This window comes from Vanellus vanellus, assembly GCF_965231255.1.
Source record: "Vanellus vanellus genome assembly, chromosome: 3".
Classification (NCBI taxonomy): domain Eukaryota; kingdom Metazoa; phylum Chordata; class Aves; order Charadriiformes; family Charadriidae; genus Vanellus; species Vanellus vanellus.
Genome location: NC_138907.1, coordinates 121260112 through 121279290, shown reverse-complemented (window position 1 = coordinate 121279290; position 19179 = coordinate 121260112). Strand labels below are relative to the sequence as shown.

General features: G+C 45.8%; 1 protein-coding gene across 1 annotated transcript in view; it reads right to left on the bottom strand.

Moving 5' to 3' along the window:
- The window catches only part of KLHL29 (kelch like family member 29), a 335222-nt gene that overhangs the window by 24396 nt on the left and 291647 nt on the right, over window positions 1-19179 (bottom strand). The window contains exons 8-10 of the mRNA XM_082481556.1: window positions 13335-13533; window positions 10471-10653; window positions 7522-7702 (exon numbers count right to left, since the gene is read on the bottom strand). Of these exons, the coding sequence (XP_082337682.1) occupies window positions 7522-7702; window positions 10471-10653; window positions 13335-13533 (563 nt within the window). The remainder of the gene's footprint in view (window positions 1-7521; window positions 7703-10470; window positions 10654-13334; window positions 13534-19179) is intronic.

The window sequence follows — 19179 nt, the reverse complement described above, 5'->3', positions numbered from 1 at the left end:
CTGCAGATGGCCGTTTGACTGCACAAGCAGCTCCTCCGGGTAAGGCAGCACAGGCTGCAGCTCCCGCATTTGCCCCCAGCACTCGGGGCAGCACTCATCTTCATCCCAGCAGACACGCAAAACATCTCACATAATATGAACAGTTGCATACACTGCTTTTGGGTTGCGCTTTTCTAACTGTAGTACACCGGGGCTTGGTAATTTAATTGTTGATGCCTGATTGTATAATAAAAGCTGGTTAAGAAATTGGTTAGAATTGGTTAAACCTGCGCAAAGAAATAGAGCTGACAAAAACTGACCTAAGGTGCCTTTCCAGTTCCTTGGCTTCTAAGATATAAATTATATCTGTCACCTGATACGTATTGTCTCACACCATCCACTCTGACTTTGCACCGGGAATATCTGTGGCAAGTGGAAGTGGTCCGAGACGGGACAGTGAGCAGCTGCGCTGCCTTCCCCAGTGCTGGCACAAGTACCACAGTTCCCAAGACGGATACGTTCCTGCCAACGGCTTTCCGATCCTCCTAATACGTTTCGGGGAAGGAGGGGTTATACCCTTCACATTTGCTGTGGGTTGGGTGTGGTTGAGGCCCATGTCTGAAGGAATACTGGAGAAAGGTTCAAATTACAAAGACCCTTTTCTGGATGAATTTCACTATTGGGACCTCAGGTCCTCTAGACCTCATTTTTCACTGCTCTCTCTTTATGGTCTACAGCAACCGAACTGATCTTTCTGTTTTCTACCCTCCTTCATCTGCCACCGGGAAACCAAAAATGACCAGTTACACTTCATCTGCTGAAAGCCAAAGACTGCAAATCTACTGGATAGAGGTGCAAGTTGGGCAGCCTAAAAAACCTCCTTTCTTGAGGGTCATTTGGTTTAAAAAGTCAGTGAACCGTAAAGTAGGTGGAAGCCAGTCCTTGTCCACCTAACATAGGCATCTAGCGTGGGTTTCGCACTGGCTGCTCGGTGAAGCAATCCTCTTATACTGAAGTGCCTAACTTACCCTGGGGCTGAAGAACAGAAGTCAGTGCCTTCAAGTGCTCCTGACACCTGTCCATCAAGTCCTTCTATCTCCTGGGAATTTATTCCTTTGGTTCATTCCCTCCTTGCAAAACTGTAGACCTGATTTCTAGTCTCTGTTTTGCTTCAGCTCCCACCCACCAGAAAGTAAGTTTTGTTGTTGTTGTTTTTTGGTGGTTTTTTTTTTTTTCCTGTTGGATTATAAAGCTGTCTGCTATCAAATCTCTCTCTTTCACACATGGACTTGCAGAAAATAATAAAGTCACCTCTTCACCTTCTATGGGATAAACTAAGTAGTCTAAGCTCCTTAAGTCTCCCACTGCAAGGCAGGTTTCCATCATTTTGGTCTATCTCAAGTCAGCTCTTAATGTGTTCACACAAGGATTTGCACCAGATTAACTAAATTGGTTTAAAAATGAATAAAGTTGAATCTTTGTAACCTTCCAGGACAGGCAATAATGACACCTGCTTTACCTCTCTGCCCTAGGGCCTTCCCGTCTGTCGTGTCATCTCTGGCGTTGCCATCGCTCCACCACCACTAGTGCTGGTGGGGCTCCTCGGCTGCCTTTAACAGCGGCTCTGCTCAAGGGCCAGCGCGAAGGGAACTGATTTAAAGAATAATCACGTTGATCTCTTTCCATTAGTCAAGCTTTGCACTTGATTCCCCTGTTTGAAGCCGTAGATGAAGACTTAATGGGAGCTGGCTTTGAGCCAAGCAGAGGTTTTTCTTCCCTCTCCTCCACTGCTCCCTCCAGTTCCGGTGTGTCCATGCCTGTCCTTGGCTATGGACCTACCAAGCCCACCCAATTTGCTGAACTTGAAACATCAAGGACGTCTCCTTTCACATGACTGACGCCTGGTTTTGCAGTCCTTGCACGCTACACTCACGTGTGGTCTTACCTGGATGCCCTTGCAGGGCCTTCTGCCCCCGGAGCAGTCCCTGCAACCCCACGGTCCACGGCCCCGCCGTGCTCCAGATACCAGGCTTTCCACGCCTGAAGGACGTTGTCTGTCCCCACCGGTCACTTCATGTGCACTGAGCACCGTCGTCTCACCTGACCCTTGTGCCGTCACTATCCTCTGGTTTATGCATATATCCATGATACGGCAAATGATCCGCACCCAGCAAAATATACAGCCCAGGCTTGAAGAGAGCACAGGCAGACACAACCTCGCTGGTTTTCGCAACTCTCCACTCAGGATTTCATCTCAAGGCCTGATCCTCCTCCTGCTTCACTCATTTTGTTCAACGCCTCCTGCCTCGCTCTGTCCCTACCACCCCAATATTAACAGCAGAACCCCCTTCCTTTCAAGCTGTGCTGTTTGCTTCTCTGCCTTCTTGACTTTTGATCCTTCAGTACCTGAAAACAGTATTTTTCTTTCCTCCTCAGTCTCTTTAATTTCTCTCCTTCTAGGTTAAACAGCCTTATGAGCACTGGCACAGGCTGCCCAGGGAGGTGGTGGTGGAGTCTCCATCTCTGGAGACATTCCAAACCCGCCTGGACGCGTTCCTGTGCAATCTGCTCTAGGGTGTCCCTGCTCTGGCAGGGGGGTTGGACTAGATGATCTCCAGAGGTCCCTTCCAACCCTATGATTCTATGATTCTATGATTTATTCACATTAAAAATCCTTACATCATGGTCAGTCGCTTACAGACATGCACCCTCCAGTTTCTTATACATTATTTAATTCTGTTTGCAGGAAAGCTGCTATTTAAAATAAAGCCGTACAGTGTCATATTGATCTGCTCTTCAGATGATTCACATGTTGTTTAAAATCACATTAATGGATTACTATTTTTTGCCTTTTTTTATTTTCTTCTGACTGTTCTGAGGGGCTTAAGAAACTATCCTTGGACAAAGCTATATATTTAATTTTCTTAAGACGTCAATAAAACAGTAGGTTCTGAAGCAGTTTCTAAAGCTTATAAAGCTTATACTTTACACTGAATTTTTTAAACTGTCTTCCAAGTACACACTGCTAGCCGAAGTAATCTCCCAATTTCAGACAACCCTATTGTAAAAGTGCTGTCAGGTCAAGGGGATTCATCTTCTTCTGTCCTTCAAACAGATAATAACCACAAAGCACCCACATTTCCACACTTTTAGTCACATACATTGTCTTGTCAGCATACGCAGTCTTCTCGGCTCTCAAATTGCATATATTACAGGTCCCATCCATTATCTAAAAACCTACTTCGTGGATCCACTTCATTTCGCCGCCTCCCAACTCAACTCATATCTCAGAAGAAGACAGAAAGTGTAATACCCTCTCGCCTAACACCTAATGACTCACTCCCTGTCACACAGAAACTTGCCAGAGGGGCTTGATGGAGAACCGCAGTCGCACCGTTATTTCCCTAAACACTCATTCCAAAAACATAACTCTCCCCGAACATATACCCATGTACAGCCACAAAAATGGACTTATAACTCAGACCCTCTGGCACATGCATATTGTCTTAAGATGAGTAACGAATGACTCCTACCCGTCTGTTTGTGATAGTCCTGTAATATTATCCATCGAGACGGAATTTTTACTGCCTCTTTACAGACAAATGGCAGATAAAGGGTAAAAAATCTCAGCCCTATTGAAGTTGATGGGAAAACACCCACTGATTTAAGAGGCACCAGAATTTCTGATTGAGGCTGCGCCCTTCAGCATCAATGACACAACCGAAAGCACAGAGAGAGGAGCACAGGAGATGATGCCATAAATCATTAGGAGTCCGGTGGTCCCTCCTTGCTTTAATGCTTTCTAATGGTGCAGCAGATGAATTCGGTACAGTCAGGTGGTAGCACGTATAGCTAAGATGGTCTGACATCCGGGTTTTTATTTTTTTTAAAATGTAATAAAAACATCTTTGAAAGATTTTAACCATTTAGAATGAAATGCTCCAAGAATTCCAGGAAAAACAGGTGGAGAACAAGAAGGAAACTGGGAGAAAAATGTTATTTTCTCCATCTTCAAAGACGCTTTGTGGTGACAGCCTGCAGTCTCCATGCTCTGGGGCTGCTGACTGGTGAGGTCAGGGTAGGTCACTTTGGACAGGAGATGTGCCCTCCACCACGCCAGCGAAACGCATCGAAAACTGGCCAAAGCTGGGCATGGTCACGCTTGAGCTACCTGAGCAAGCAGAAAGCAAAATGTGGTTGGGAAAGATAAGCTGCATGTGCACGGGGGGAGGTGGTGGATGGCCCAGCGAGGGAGGGCGTCCAGTGCGTTGTCCTTCACACTGGTGGCACAGCCCAGGTCCGCAACGTGTGTCAGGCCTGGATGAGCCCCCGTAACTCCACCTGGGTGGGTAACCGGGCTATAATGTCAGATGCCTCCTTTGGGGTGAAAACCTAACCAAAACCCAAAAGTGCATGAACCTGAAATTCAACACTGAGGGGAACAATGTTAACCTCAGAGGTAAATGTAACTTTTGGCATCCCCTGACTTGGAGCATACGATCATATCACCTTATTATTTTAATATAGCCTTTTTGTAAGTCCGGCTGGAATGACAGAGAGGTTTCCACCCTCCCAAGAGATGGTATGTCAGTGATCCATCCAAAGCAACACAATATTTGAAGAGGACTGTGCAGCCCAAACAGAAGTACGGTGGGAGAAGGCCAGTCACTTGTAGCTGGGGGGGGGGGGGGGCTGCAGGGTGGGAAAGAAAGAGAGGGCAAAGTCAGGAATTGAGCATTAACTGCGCTTACGACTGCAGACAACTGAGCAATTAAAGTGGCTTTACTTTGTATTTTAATGTGTTTTTTTTTTTAAGTTGCAACCCAAATACAGAAAGCCTCATTGCTTGCAAAAGCGGGTACAGTGATTTAAATTCCTGAACTCTTGCACAAACTAGCTGCCTGGTCCAAACGGGAAACGCTTTTGCCTGAAAAGGGTCAGCTTTTTCTCACCTGCGTTTCCAACAGCAGACCCCAGGAACATCCCTTCCAAAACACACCGCTTCAGCCATGCCATGCTTTGCTTCTGTCATCCCTGTCATTTTAATACAAAGGATAAAAAAGGAAACATCCCAAGCCCTCTCTCATTTCTTGGCATAACCCAAAAGAGACCACGTTGCACTTTTTCCATGGCTGCGTCTCACAAGTCACTTTATAGACAACAGCAGATTAATTATAACCACGGGTTTAGCAAATCCCCATGACAAGACATCCTTATTGTGGTCGAGACAACGTGCACTGAAATGATAGGGAGGAAATCAGCTCCTTTCCCTCATAAAAGTCTCTTGGTGGGCTCGTTACAACTGAAAATGAGCGCGGCCGCTCTCACCGAGCCACGCAGGGTACGCCGGGGGCCTGAGCGCGACTTTGCAGGCTGCAATGTCATTTGTGGCAAGGGCTTGGGTGACTGAAATAAGAAGGAAGGAGAGGGGGAGACTTTGCTTGATTCGGGGTTCATTCAACTGACCAGCGTTTTGGATGCTTTGTTAAAGAGAGACCACGAGAATCAGAGCAGAGAAAGAAATGAGACTCTGGGAAAACTAAAAAGAGATCATTCAATCAATGACATCTATCCAGACACCTATCTGCGACAGCATTATTTCCATGTTCCTCTTTATTGAGAGATGGAATGAAAGACTGCATCTCTTTCCCGGGCTCTCTCTTTCCCTTGTTCATAAAACCATTTCTGTTCGTTAAAAATTTACTGACTTGAATTACAGGACAAATACCTTCAGAAATCAAAAATAAATCTGCATAAAATGGTGAGATTTTCTTCAAAGCAAGTCCCAAGGGCAGTGCCCACCTCAAGCTCAGGGTAAGGAGGGAAGCAACGCTCAGGTGTTGCATTCGGCGCTATGACTTATCAGTCATTCTTCGCTGCCCGCATTGTCCCAAATTTCTGAGAGCATCATCACCAACGTCACTTCTTCAGCCCGTGCCCGGGCGGGAAGGGGAAGGCTACCTGCACACCTTGTCCCCCAGGACATGTCCTTTCCTTTTGTGACATCCTTGTCTCCCAGGCAAAACAGTGCCAAATCTGTGAACACGGAGGAACACAGACCTACACGTGAATGGTGGTCACCCAGCACCAGACAGGATCTCCCTGGCCATGCATACCTTCCCCAAGCCGCTCTGTCCCATGCACTGAACTAGGCAGGAATCCTTTGGGAAGTAAAAAGTCATCACATGATTAAAGATTGTACCAAAAAGTAGATCCGAAGAAGGAAACTTTATTTTTGGCATTTCCTAATTTCCTGAGTGTTTGACTTTGAAACTTCAATAAACATTTAAAACAGGTTTTAGTATTCAGTACTTGTGGTATCTACTTAAATGAAAAAATAAACACTCTCTGCATAAATGGAACATAAAATGTTGCAACACCAAAATCCAGAAATAATAGATTCAAAGCATCTTTAATCCTAACCTTTTGAACAATGTTCTCCCCCCCTCCCCCCAATTTCTCTTAATGACCTATTCCTTTTTGGCTTGCCTGTTAAGGCAACTTTTATTAGGAACTGCTTGCTTCAAAATGTTGCTGAAGAAGTATTCAAATTCAGCACTTAAAACTGGAAGAAAAAAACCCCAACCCTCATATTTTTGCTTGCCAGATTCACTAAGGAAAAACATTTCACAAAAAATATATCATTAATCCATTGTCACAGTGCATTTTTGAGTGTTTGGGTAAGGCTAGGGCTCTATTCATCTTTTTGGAATGGCATATTCTTATACTGTGTTTCAAAGCTGTTTCTATTTTTTAACGAAAATGATATGCATATAAAATGTATGGGTTTATTGAATGTTATGGCTGACATCAAATTGGTTAGTTTTGGAATTCTACTTTGTGAAATGTTTCTTTTGTGCTTTTGTTCCTTCCTTTTTTTTTTTAAGTTCCATGTGAGAAAAGGAAAACTTCTATATCTGGAGTGTTCTTGAAAAGAGAAATTTCCATTCTCTCCCATCTCTATTCAGCCCCTCTAGTCCAGGAATTCAAAACTGTTTCCATTTATCGGTTGTTTTACTCGGAGCTTGGCAGGTCCCAGCCCCAGGCCAAGAGCACAAAGGAAGGATCTTCCTTCCAGCCAGGTCAAGGCTGAGGTGCCTCACCAGGAGAGCGTATGTGAGAACCTTACTCTGCTGTTGCTTTTTGGGGGTTTGAAAAAAAAAAACCAAAAAGAAAAAGGATTATTGTGATCTGTAAAGCCTTTCATCAGCACTAAATTCAAAGGAAGTTTATTAGTTCATTGTATAATCTGTGTAAAGTGTCCAAAGAAGCTTAATTCCTCTCTTCCCTCCCCCGAGCAAACTGACAAACAAACTGGCAGCTTTTGTCTTTGGTTTTGAAACAATGCTTTCCACTGAAGCTTTTAAAATAAATCTAATCCTGCATAGTTTCCTCCTTTTTTAGCTGTTATAAAAGCGAATTTTAACACATGCAGCCCATTTGATGTGTCCTTTAAAAGGGGAATGGTCTCTCAGCATAGCATGAAGAAAAAGCTCCAGCAAACAGCATGGTTTTGGGTGTTGTTTTTTTTTTTTTTTTTACCTTTCCACATGGTCAACGTTGCCTGCCACACCGACCCCTCCAATGGTATAAATTTTCCCATCGTACACCAGACTGTTATGTCGACACCTTGGGACTGTCATGCGGGACACGAGGTTCCAGTTATCGAGCAAGGACATGTAACACCAGACATCAGCGAGCGTGACACCCGACTCCATGCCGCCTGGCACCGCCGTGTGGGGGAGGGAAAGAAAAGGGGAGAATTACGTGAGATCCTGGAACGGCGGCAGCAGCTTTGCACACAGCAATCAAAGCCAGTTACAAAGTAAAAACTCTTCAAATGACATTTGACTAATTAAAATAAATCACCCTCAATACTGAGCATCTGTTCCGATGATGCATATCTGTGTCATTTATTCATGCGCCCCAAAGGCTGGAGTTTTTTTTAATAAGATGACATGAAGAAATCAAGATGTCAGACTATGAGGGACATGTACATAAGGGGATAGGCCCTTTTCAGTCTTCATAAATAACTTCCAGTCTATTAAATTACTGCAACACTTGCAAGAAGGTGTCAGGAGGCAGAGCCTATCTTGGCTTGCGAGACAGAGGCCAGTCTGAAATCTAAAATGCTTAACGCAGTGATGGATTGAAGCAACACACACACGGGCAGAATAAAGTCAGTGCTTGCACTGTAGGCTTAATGCCTAATTTTCAGGGACAAATTTCTTATTTATTTTCGTTTGCTGATAAAGGAAAGAACCCGCTGTACCACTCCTGTAAAACAGTTCAAGATGCTCCAGTGAAATATTTATATTGGTCATTTTTTAACTTCTGACTGAGGCTTCCAAGGTAGCCACTTAGTGGCTGTCTCGCTAACCCCATTTTGAAGAACAAAGAGGTGAAATGATTTATTTGAGACCACACTAGGAGTCAGTGGTCGAGCCAGGAAAAGAAACTAGACTCATTTCTGTGGTTTAATGAGAAAACCAGACTTCCTCCTTGGCATTTTGCTCTCCAAACCTATGCGATGTAGTGTGGGGTCCAGTACTTGGAGCTCGCAGGAGTTCGTTCCCATTTCTGTTGGTTCCCGTTCCCTTTTTCCTGCGTCTTGTAAGTTTGAGCAAAGCGAAATACCAACTGATACTCAGCTAGGTTTCCAGCCACGCGGGATTTTCAGCTCTCCTACTGTAGCCACCAAATACCATCAGGTCGCTCGTCCAGATTCAAGGGAAAGAGCTGAAATAAGCTTTGAATTTAGGATTCAGCAGCTTTTGTTAGCAGGTATGGCACAGCCTAAAATGGCTCTACATATTGGAAGGTGCCCCAGCTAAGAATAACTAAAAGTCAGCATCTCCCAAAAGCCTCCATAGAAGGCTTTCGCTCCAGCGGCAAAACAAGCATGGGCAAAAACCCACCAAGAAATAATTTCCAATCAATCCTTAGGGCCTCTCTGCAGTATTAATGGAATTTAACACCACAGGCAGCAATTTACTGTGGAAAATGCAGTGAGGGAGCTCGGCAAGGGAAAGACAACAGCTGTAACCCCTTACTCGTACTGCCTGGTGCATCCATGCTCCCAACTACACCCTTGGATCGCACACATCCGCACCTCCCTGCCCAGGCTCATCAAACCTCCACTCAGCTGCCATCGGAGCATCCTTGCATCGCCTGGTGGGAATTGCTTTTCCCCCTCCAGCCAAGCAGAGGTACCACCAGACTGCAAAAAAACCAGACACTGTGATGCTACGGGCGCAGCGTAGACAGCTACTTTGGGAGTTAAAGCCTTTTAAGGAGCGTGGTCTCAGTTTCATCGAAACTAAGAAGATTATAGGGCTAGTGACTACTGTCAAAAGAGAGGGCTCAACAACAAGTGTAAAACGTGAATGCTCCTGTAAGCAAATACTGTAAGTGCAGGTCACATATTCAGCAGTTCAGCCTGTCTGTCTGAAATCCCATAACCCACCATTTAGACTAAACTACAGCCAGTATTTTAAATTGTGTTTCTATGGCAGTGAAACCTCTTTGCATGCTTGATGGTTGTCAGACCTATTTTCTCCATGTTGCCACTGCAGAATATTGCTGTTGACTGCTTTGAGTGAACGTTAACGCCGCAGAGAAATGGAGAAGGATAAAAGCAGGGAAATCCCTCTCTCCCAACCTCCCTCCCACTCATATTTTTTTTTTCTTTCCCCAGGAGCGGCTGGGTAAAACTCCTGCATGTCCTATGTTGTAAGGAGGAAACTTTTCTCCCAGCCCAGTAAATCTCAGGGATGAATGGATTGAGAGCAGCCCTGTGGAGAAGGACGGGGGGATAAAGGCGGACGAAAAATTGGATGTGACCCGGCAATGTGAGCTTGCAGCCCAGAAAGCCAACCGTATCCCGGGCTGCCTCAAAAACAGCAGGTCAAGGGAGGGATTCTGCCCCTCTACTCCACTCTCGTGAGACCCCACCTGGAGTACTGAGTCCAGCTCTGGGGGCCCCAGCATAAGGACATGGACCTGCTGGAATGGGTCCAGAGGAGGGCCACAAAAATGATCAGAGGGCTGGAGCACTTCTCCTATAGGGACAGGCTGAGAGAGTTGGGGTTGTTCAGCCCCGAGAAGAGAACGCTCTGGGGAGACCTTATTGTGGCCTTTCAATATAGAAAAACGTGTCTTGTGAGAAAGATGGAGAGAGACTTTTTACCAGGGCCTGTAGTGATAGGACAAGGGGCAACAGTTTTAAACTGAAAGAGGGGAGGCTTAGATTGGACATAATTTTTTACGACGAGGGTGGTGAGACACTGGAACGGGTTGCCCAGAGAAGTTGTGGATGCCCCATCCCTGGAAGTGCTCAAGGTCAAGTTGGACAGGCCCTTGAGCAACCTGATCTAGTGGAAGGTGTTCCTGTCCACGGCGGGGGGGGGGTTGGAACTAGGTGATCTTTAAAGGTCCCTTCTAACCCAAACCATTCTGTGATTCTACGTTTCTATGAAATCCGGTGCTTACCTGAGAGATAGATGTTGTCCCCAGCACTGACCACGCTGAAAAACTCTCGATCGTAGAAGGGCAGGCTGGCCAAGGGGTACCACTTGTTGTTTTGAGGATTTAAGCAAGTGACCGCTGTTAAAGCACGTTGATTCATGCCGATCATCTGACGCCCCCCAACTAAGACTATTACCTCGGCTACACCTAGGATTTAAGTAAGAAAAATAGTATTATAAAAAAGTTACATCTCTCAACCAGGCAGGGGCCTACCAAAAATACTCAGCAGTCAGGGTAATTTTAATGTATCATATATAAATCTGTTTTGGATTGTGCAATCAAACCAGGAAGGGTGAAAAAAAAGGGAGTGTGTGTGGCGGGGAGAGCAGTGGGTGAGGAATGACACTATGAACGTGCTCGGGAGAACTTGGGAGGCATCATGCCATCTGGGCAAAACCTGAAGGGAAAAGAAATAAAAAGGCTTTTCCACGTAAAGAAGTCTGTTGACTTCAACAGTCTTTGAGTAAGACCTGCATGTTGCCAATTCCTGTTCCACTGAAGAAAATAGGCATTTTGTCAAGGACTGTGACAGCTTCGGAGCTTGACCATTATCCAGGGAAAGCATGTTTGGACTTTAACCTGAAGAAGGTGTTTTCACACTAAAAGCTGATGTCTGGAAGAGATGTAGGCTATGGTAATGGTTCTTCATCCTGACTTTCTCTCTCCATATACTCTACGAACAGATCATTTTCTGCTGGGTTTTTTTGGGGCTTCTCCCAGAGAATGAAGGTTTTCCAGGTGTAGGTAACCTGTACTCAACCCACGGATCAGTATCTTAGTGTGCTAGGAAATATGACGGAGATAGCCTCTGCCCTAACATAGTTAGTAACTGAGATTTATCTGTGCTTGAACAGCTCCCCCAGGCCCGTAACACGCAGGGTGTACAGCAAACCAAATTCTCTGTTCGTGCAAACACACAAAACTTTTGCAATCCACTTTTGCGATTTATTCTCACTTTACAGCCAGAGATGAGTCAAAACTGATCCAAGTGTTACTCCAGACTCATCTCCACAGTGATGGGTTGCAGTTTAACTCTGGGATGTTTTCTGGCTCCAACCCCAAGAGTCAAGTGCTGGGGATAGATTTAGCATTTAGCAGAAGCGTTACAAATCTTTCTGCAGCGATTGTAAGCCCCCGGTGCAACTTATTGCCAGGAGAGTTAGGCTCAGAAGTAGGACCACGAGGCCATGAGCTGGAAGGAATCGCCATTTTGGGAGCTGTGCTCGTGGCCAGACCCGTTGCTGTGATGTGTTATGGTGCACAGCCTAGAGACAAGCGTGCACAGGCAGCGGGGTCAGAAGTGCAGAAGTGAGATTGCCAGCAAGAGAGATTAGGAGCCGCAGTGGAGAGAAATGCGTCTTCAGAGTAATGGATTATCGTCATTCTTCATTAGCTTTTTCAAAAAATATATTTGTGTCATTCAAGCAAGGTTACTCTCTAAAAAGTTATTAAGTTAAAGTGCTGTACAGTTTTAAATAAATATTTCTCAGTAACAAGAGATCATTATTTTTGTGCCATAGCAGAAAAATCTAATCACCTGTGCAAGACATAACTTGATTATAATCAATGACCTCGAGAGGGCATGTGACATGCTGCAGCGAGTCCACAAAGGGTGTTTAGAGATCCTTTGTGCCTACGTGAATGCCGTTGATATGCAAAATAACATGATTCTATATAATTAGACTCTGACCTAAAAAACTATAATCACCCTCTCTTACCCCGAGAGAATCACTTTTCCCTCATCAACAAGCTTCTGGAAATGGTTCATATTACACCTACAATTTTATATACATAAAATAAGCACTTTTCAAAAATCCCTTCAAACATCACACCATTAGTCGTCTTCAATGAAAGACTTTTTAGGGTAGATTGTTATTGAAAGTCCTCTACACTTCATCCTTCTGAAAGGTGCCTTGATGAGGCAGTCTCCAGAAGCTGCAAATGCCGCGGTTTGATATGCCATCTCCGTGCCACATTAGCATTAGTGGCAGCCACAGAAAGTTTTGCCTGGCTTTGTGATTGTACTTATGGGAGGCAGAAGTACAGGCAGCGTGTTAAAACAATTCACCTGTTTCATCTGACTCCTTTTTGGAGGCAGTTTTCCTACATGACATTTGTACCACTCTCTGTTTGACAAATATTTAGGATATTTTTCACACTACCATGATACAAGCTCTGCTGGCGAGTTGGGCGCTTGGGTTTTTTTCATGTTTTTTTCCAAAAAGGAAAATGCATGCATTCCTCAGGTGAGAAACTTGAAGCGGCACGGTTCTCGATAGCTGCTGGGTTTTTAAAAGGGTATATATTATGTATGATCCATTTGTTTTGGAGGCAGCAAACAGCCTGGACGGGTTCTGTAAGACTCACTGTATGAAAATAATGTGTTTACATAGGGCTGTGAAAGTGAAGCTGTTTTATGAATATTAATCAGCTGCTCCCTGCAAAAGAGGCTGAATGGCAAAGCAGCAAATTATTCAGCTATTTTTGTAGTTAAAGAGAAACTGAGGCACGGAGGGCAAGGGGTTCACTTTCAGGACAATGGGGGCATGTCACGGTTTCTGCCAAAGTTAATAATTCCTAAAAATTAGGCTCCATTTAAAACTCATTTCAGAAGCATGCCTCTAAAAACGCAGGTCTGACCATTGGGAGAGGCTCCTAAACGCTCGAGCAAAACAGAAATGAAAAATGGAGCTTGAAATATCATCAGGCTCCAAGGAGGAGCCAGGTGAAGGAGCCGTGGTGCATGTCCCATCCCTGGGCATGTCCTGGCCATGCCCGGGAACTGCCGGACCAGAGAGCTGCTATGACGGAAGGAAGTTTTGCTTTACCTGCAGAGAGCCTGGGCCGGGTCCTCGGCGTCTGCATCTCTTGTCGGGCATGTGGCAGCATGTGATAACGTTTGGCTTCGTTCACTAGATCCCGGCAAGCCTCCGAAGACTTTATCAACTCCTCGTTGTCAACAACGTTTAGCAGATAGCTGGGATGGATGAAGGGGAGGCGCACCACTGCCAGCAACTCCGCGGCATACTGCGGGGGGGAAAGAAAATAATAACATACTGCAGCCTTTGTGCCGCTCGGCATCTCCACCTCCTTCCCGGCAAACTGTCCCCTGTCACCCAACCTGGAAACACATTTGTCATGGATGCTGCATACAAGCCCTGCCTAACGATCAGGTGGGACAGAGACAACGCTGCCCTCAGTGCTCCCTGACCCAGGCTGGTTTTGGTCCCAGAGGGATTGAAAATAGTCTTCAAGAGGTGTTAACTCTTATTATATAGCACTGTATGGAGGGATTTTTGAAATAAAAACTCATTCTGAACTCTGGCTGAATAAAACACCTTGTGCACTGGAGACATAGCGTAAGCTTTTGAGTTTTCTGAACTGACCTTGAAATGTGAGTGTGGTTATTGCGCTGTAAAAAAGCACCCCAAACAAGTTTTTTATGGCACTTTAAATATGAAACAAAAGCCGGTAAACAGGATGGATTTCATAACTGCTGTGGCAGAGACTGAGTGATACCAGACAATTTTGCTGGAAATCTTTTTAAAAAAAGGGTTTATTTGTTAGTGAAACAAATCGTGTAGTTCTAGATTTTGGGGAAGTCAGACTCCAGAGGGTGCTATACAAATACTGACAGTAAGTTTCATCTTCTAAATAAATACATTAAACCTCAGGGGCCAAAGGACACCCGAGCAAATGAAGCTGTCTGTCACTGAACACGGCTTAAAGGAGAACAAAACCCCAAGAGAGAAAACTGCAATCAAAAAACCAAGAGTCTGTCCCCAGATTATTCTTTTTATATATAATTGCTTATATCACAACACAGCACAAGAGTACAGTGAAAAGCAGAACAATAGGAGACCGTGGTTCTCGAGAAGCAATGCACAGAAACAGGATGCAAACTAAGGGTGCGCAGCAAGAAAAGATAATCGGCTGTTGTAATAAATATTCATATAGCGGCGGCATCCAAGGATCCCAACTGGGATTGAGGCCAGGATGCAAATAAATATTCCTGAGGTCCACGCGGCTGGTCCTGAGAAACGCCGAGCGCCAGCAGCATCTGCCGGCCTGCAGATGCCTCTGGTCTTCCAGAAGCTACTTGGCTCTCGCTTTTTATTGTCAGCAGCGTGCCCGTCCCTGCAGCGCGCGAGAGCCAAGTCACAGCAGGAGCAGGGACAGGAACGGGGCAGAGGCACGGCGAGATGGGAGGGCCGGGATGTGGCCTGAGCCAGCTAACGGGCTGGCCAGGCAGGTGAGGGTGAAGTGACACCTGGGACTGATTCCAGGGCTTCCCCTCTCCCCCCCCAAATTGAAGAAGCAGGCTTAATTTGAGAAGAAAACACTGGATTACTCCTCACAGCAGGAATTCACACCACTTTCCTGCTGGAGAGCCATGTCAGCCTGGTGGAAGCTCAGTGAAAGGGAGAATGTGACTACCTGTGGGGAGCTGAAGCCCACCCATGCCTGCGGGGCCACGGCAGCAGGGAGGTGGCCAGGGTCTCAGGCTGACTCCCAGCTCCCTGCTCGCCAGCCCCCCGCGACACTGGGGCTGGCGATTTTAGGTACAGCTTGAAGAGTTAAGGCCTGGCCACCCTGCAGTTGTTTGGGGATAAAAAAGTTGTCTGGGTGATGCAAAAGGGATGGAAAAATGACAGCGCTCCTCTTCTGAAAAAAAAAAAACCCAAACCAACCACAAAACCACCCACGTGGCTCCTCGCTGTTACCTTCGGTGCTGCATGGGGCCAAGTAGGGCTTGAGATGCCTCCAAACCAGAAAAGAAGACACTCCGCTCTCTCCCCTTGCTGAAATCCATTTCCAAACTGCTTTCTAGGAGGTAAAACGGCTGCTCCCCCTCCCCGGAGTCACAAATGTCAGGCACTTGGCTGCAGATACCTTAATGTCATTAAACGGTACCTTGTAGGAGAGGGAGCAGTGGACATATGGCAGTGGGTGGCAAAGCTCTGATTGCAGGAAGTGCTTTTTTTAAGAAGGTTGGAGGCGTTTAACCTTACACAGGAGCCAAGACGAAACGTGGCATCGGGACATGGGAATAATGCAGATAGCGGGTATACCGGGGATGAGCCAGGCAACCCCTGGCGGGGAGGTTAATCCCCACTACAGGCCGCTTGGGAAGCAGAACGAGTCGCTAAATGTAAAATATACGGAGCCTATAGTGGAGCCAGCACCTTCCCTCGGTGCCGTGGGACACGCCAGCGCTGCTCCTGATGCTCCCGAGGCAGGTCTGCGCTGGGAGCATTCGTTCCATGAACCAAGTCAAAACACAGGCGCAAACAGTTGTGCCGCTCAATTAGGACACAGGGCTCGTCAGGCACCAGGATGTCCTGAAATCGAGTGTGAATTCGCATTGGGAAGAGAGCTCCCCTCTGGCAGGGACAGACAATTCTCATGGCCTCAGCGGAGCAACTGCCTCCATCTCCCACCTTTTCCAGAATAAAGGAGGCAGCACCGCTGCCTGAGCACGCCGAGCTCTCCCTCTCGCTCGCCCACCTTGCTTTAATTAGATAAGTGAGAAAATGTGATTCTGTTTCTCTCCTGGATTCCCCCCCCCCCTCCCCCTTCTCTCCTCTTTTGTCTGAGCTCGTGGCTTATTTTGAAGGGGAATAATAATTAGAACATGTTGCTCCCTTTCATCAGCTTGAAAGTTAATGTCACATATCAAAACCGATGTCACTTTTCACTCTTATTCTTCATTTTGCTCAAACAGCAGGAAAAAGCCAGCTCTGTGTGTGTGTGTGTGTGTGTGTGTGTGCGTGCACAACTACACGCAGTCGCGACTGGGGCTCATCGCTGATGGCATTAAGGGTACATATAATCGCAGTGTTTTTCACCAAGGGATTTGAAGAGTATGTACCATCGCAGTGTCTCTAGAAGACAGGAGAGGCTTTTATAAACCAACGGCTTTTTGCACCAGCTCTTTTAAGCACTATAGTCAAGGGTGAATTTCATTTAGCCTCACTGATTTAAGAATATTCAAGTGATTTAGGCAATCAGCAGCCTTTTTCTTTCGGATTCTCCCTTATGAAGGCTTCCTAGCTCCGTTAGCTATGATTGTACTAAATATCCCGTTACTATTATCCTTTTCATTTAAGATTGGAATAAGCACCATAAAGCATTTCAACCTCCTTACCATCTGTTATTTGCTCACCATTCTCTCTTGCTTTTCCGTTGTTCCTTATACAGCTAGGAAATATCTACTGCACCTACTGATGTTACCGGTTTTTATTAAAACAGCAGAATACCTGCGCAGGGCATGTTGCCAAATTCATCAGACAGCAACCTCTGGTCCCTGGAGCAGCGATTTACGCCTGTAACTCCGAGGGCGTTTTCTTCTTGCTACTCGGCTGCAGGCACTGGCTGGACAAGTAGAAATATTTCTTGGGTCTTTGCTGGGAATCGCTTATGACTACTCTACAACCTGCATCACACACCAGGGTGAAGCAGAGAATATCAATGCCCCTTCTGGCCTAAATAGACATGGGAGACCACGCGTCAGCTGCTTGAAAATGGACACCGCTATGCAAAAATCTGACGAATTTATTGCTTAAAATGCTAGGGAAGTTTTTGAACATTGTCAGGACTGTTTTTGCAGGTGACGTGAACCTCAGCACAGCTCCCGTTGGATGAAGGGAGCTGCTCGGGTTTTGCACCGGCAGAGGATCTAGTCCATAAAGCCCTTGCTGAGCGGTGATGCTGCTGGATACCCCCGCGGTGCCGTGCACGGCCGGGGTGATTCTGCACGAGCCAAGGCACCACTGCCACCCGAGCAAAGGCTTTTTGGACAGTCACTGGGGACACAGTAGAGCAGCGACTTTTGAGAGATGCTATCTGGCCTGCTTCACAGCACCTATTTCACCGATACTGATCTCACTGGCTGAACTAAAGGCAGGGTCTTCAACCAGCTTGCAGTCACCAGTGTGTTTCATAAAAAACAGGGAAAGAAAAATCTTAGGAGATCTTATGTTTCCTTAATTACCTAAACATTTTTTTGGGGAGAAATTCAGCTCTAGATTCAAACACCTAAATAGGTACATGCAAGCATGTATTTACTTGTCAGCTAGACATGTGTAAACTTGTGTTATAATTAAAAGAGGTTTAGTCAACACACTTAACACAGTCCCCAGAGCAATCTGAGCTGAGAGGATACATCACACACCTGGGAAAGCACAGAGTATCGGTGTCCCCTTCTGTCCTAAAACCGTGAGCCATCAGCTCCTGGGAAAGGGAGCATGTTCCTCAGACCATGCCACATCGCGATGCCTACAACCAGACGTCAACCCAAACTGGAGGGTGATTGATTCTCCCCTTGGGTGGGAATTTTCATGTCCATTTGCCCTGAGCATTTTGCTCGGAAGGCCATGATCACACTACAAGGAAGCCTAAATGTTATCACTGGGTCAGCGTTGCCTCAGAGGAATATACGATCAACACGATATGCTATACCTTGAAGTTGACCTTTTCAAGCTTTTCCCTAATAATCACTTCATACGTAAGTTACTCTCATCTCTGTAGGCAGGCCACAGCTTGAGCAAACTAGATTACAAAACAGTTGAATGTGTTTTTTTTTGTTCCTGGCTGGTAGTTTGAATGAGGATATTTACTTTGCTAAACTTTTTGTGACATTTCTTCTCCTACTAATTATATCGGTATTATGAATGCTTGCTTGCAAGTGGGCTTTGTTCTGGTACCTTCTAAGTCTCAGTTACAAAAACCTCTTCAGTATCACATTAAAAATAATCTTTTTATTCTCAAATCTCTAATCCAGTAAAATCCTCACAGGTATTCTCCAAAAGGACTCTCAATGTGCTCCTGCATAGACTTGGGCTACAACAGTACACAGTTAGTTTTAAAAGGAAATATGTTTGCCGCTACAGAGTCAAATTTCCTGCTCCTTAAATGCTACACTGGAAAGCTCTCAAGATTTTTAACATTTTTGAAGTAATGCCCACAGAGGTTAAAATAATGTTTCCCTTATGCCTTATAACTCATGTGTCTCTCTAGTTCACTGTTCTTCCTACAAAGGACCCTTTGTGCTATCTGCCTAAAGAAACAGGCTTCAGCTAGAAATACAAACACAGAAGTTAGATTACCCACATTACGATAGGGTTTTGCTCCAACGAGCTGCTGTTTCAGCTCTTTATGCCTAATTACAAGGGAATTTTTTAAAATTTTATGAAGTAGGAATATATTTGATTCATCTGAGAAGGACGAAGGAGGTTTCACATAAACCCTGGGTTCAGACTGGCCCCACGGCTTGCACAGGCCTGATCTGAGAGCTGCAGCAAGGGCCTCCTCAGATGGAGGAAGCCATCGGGGACAGACCTGAAGCAGAAATCATGGTTCCCCACTGCACAAAACGATAACAGGGCACTCTAATTAAAAAACACCACGCCAACCCCCCAAACCAGCAGACGCTAGCTGTTGATGCCTACCCCACAGGGTAATTACCGGCCAGGTAATGAACTGCCCAGCAGGCTGTGTCGATGGTGACAGCTGGGGATGCGACGTGGTGGCCAAGCAAGAAGGCGCACTGGAGTGGTGAGGTGAACAGTCCCTCCTCACAACCATCTCCTGCTCAGCCCAGGCTTCCCCAGCAGGGTACCCAACCTGATATTCAAAATATTGCCAGCTCCAAGTTTCCAAGCGCAAGCCCAG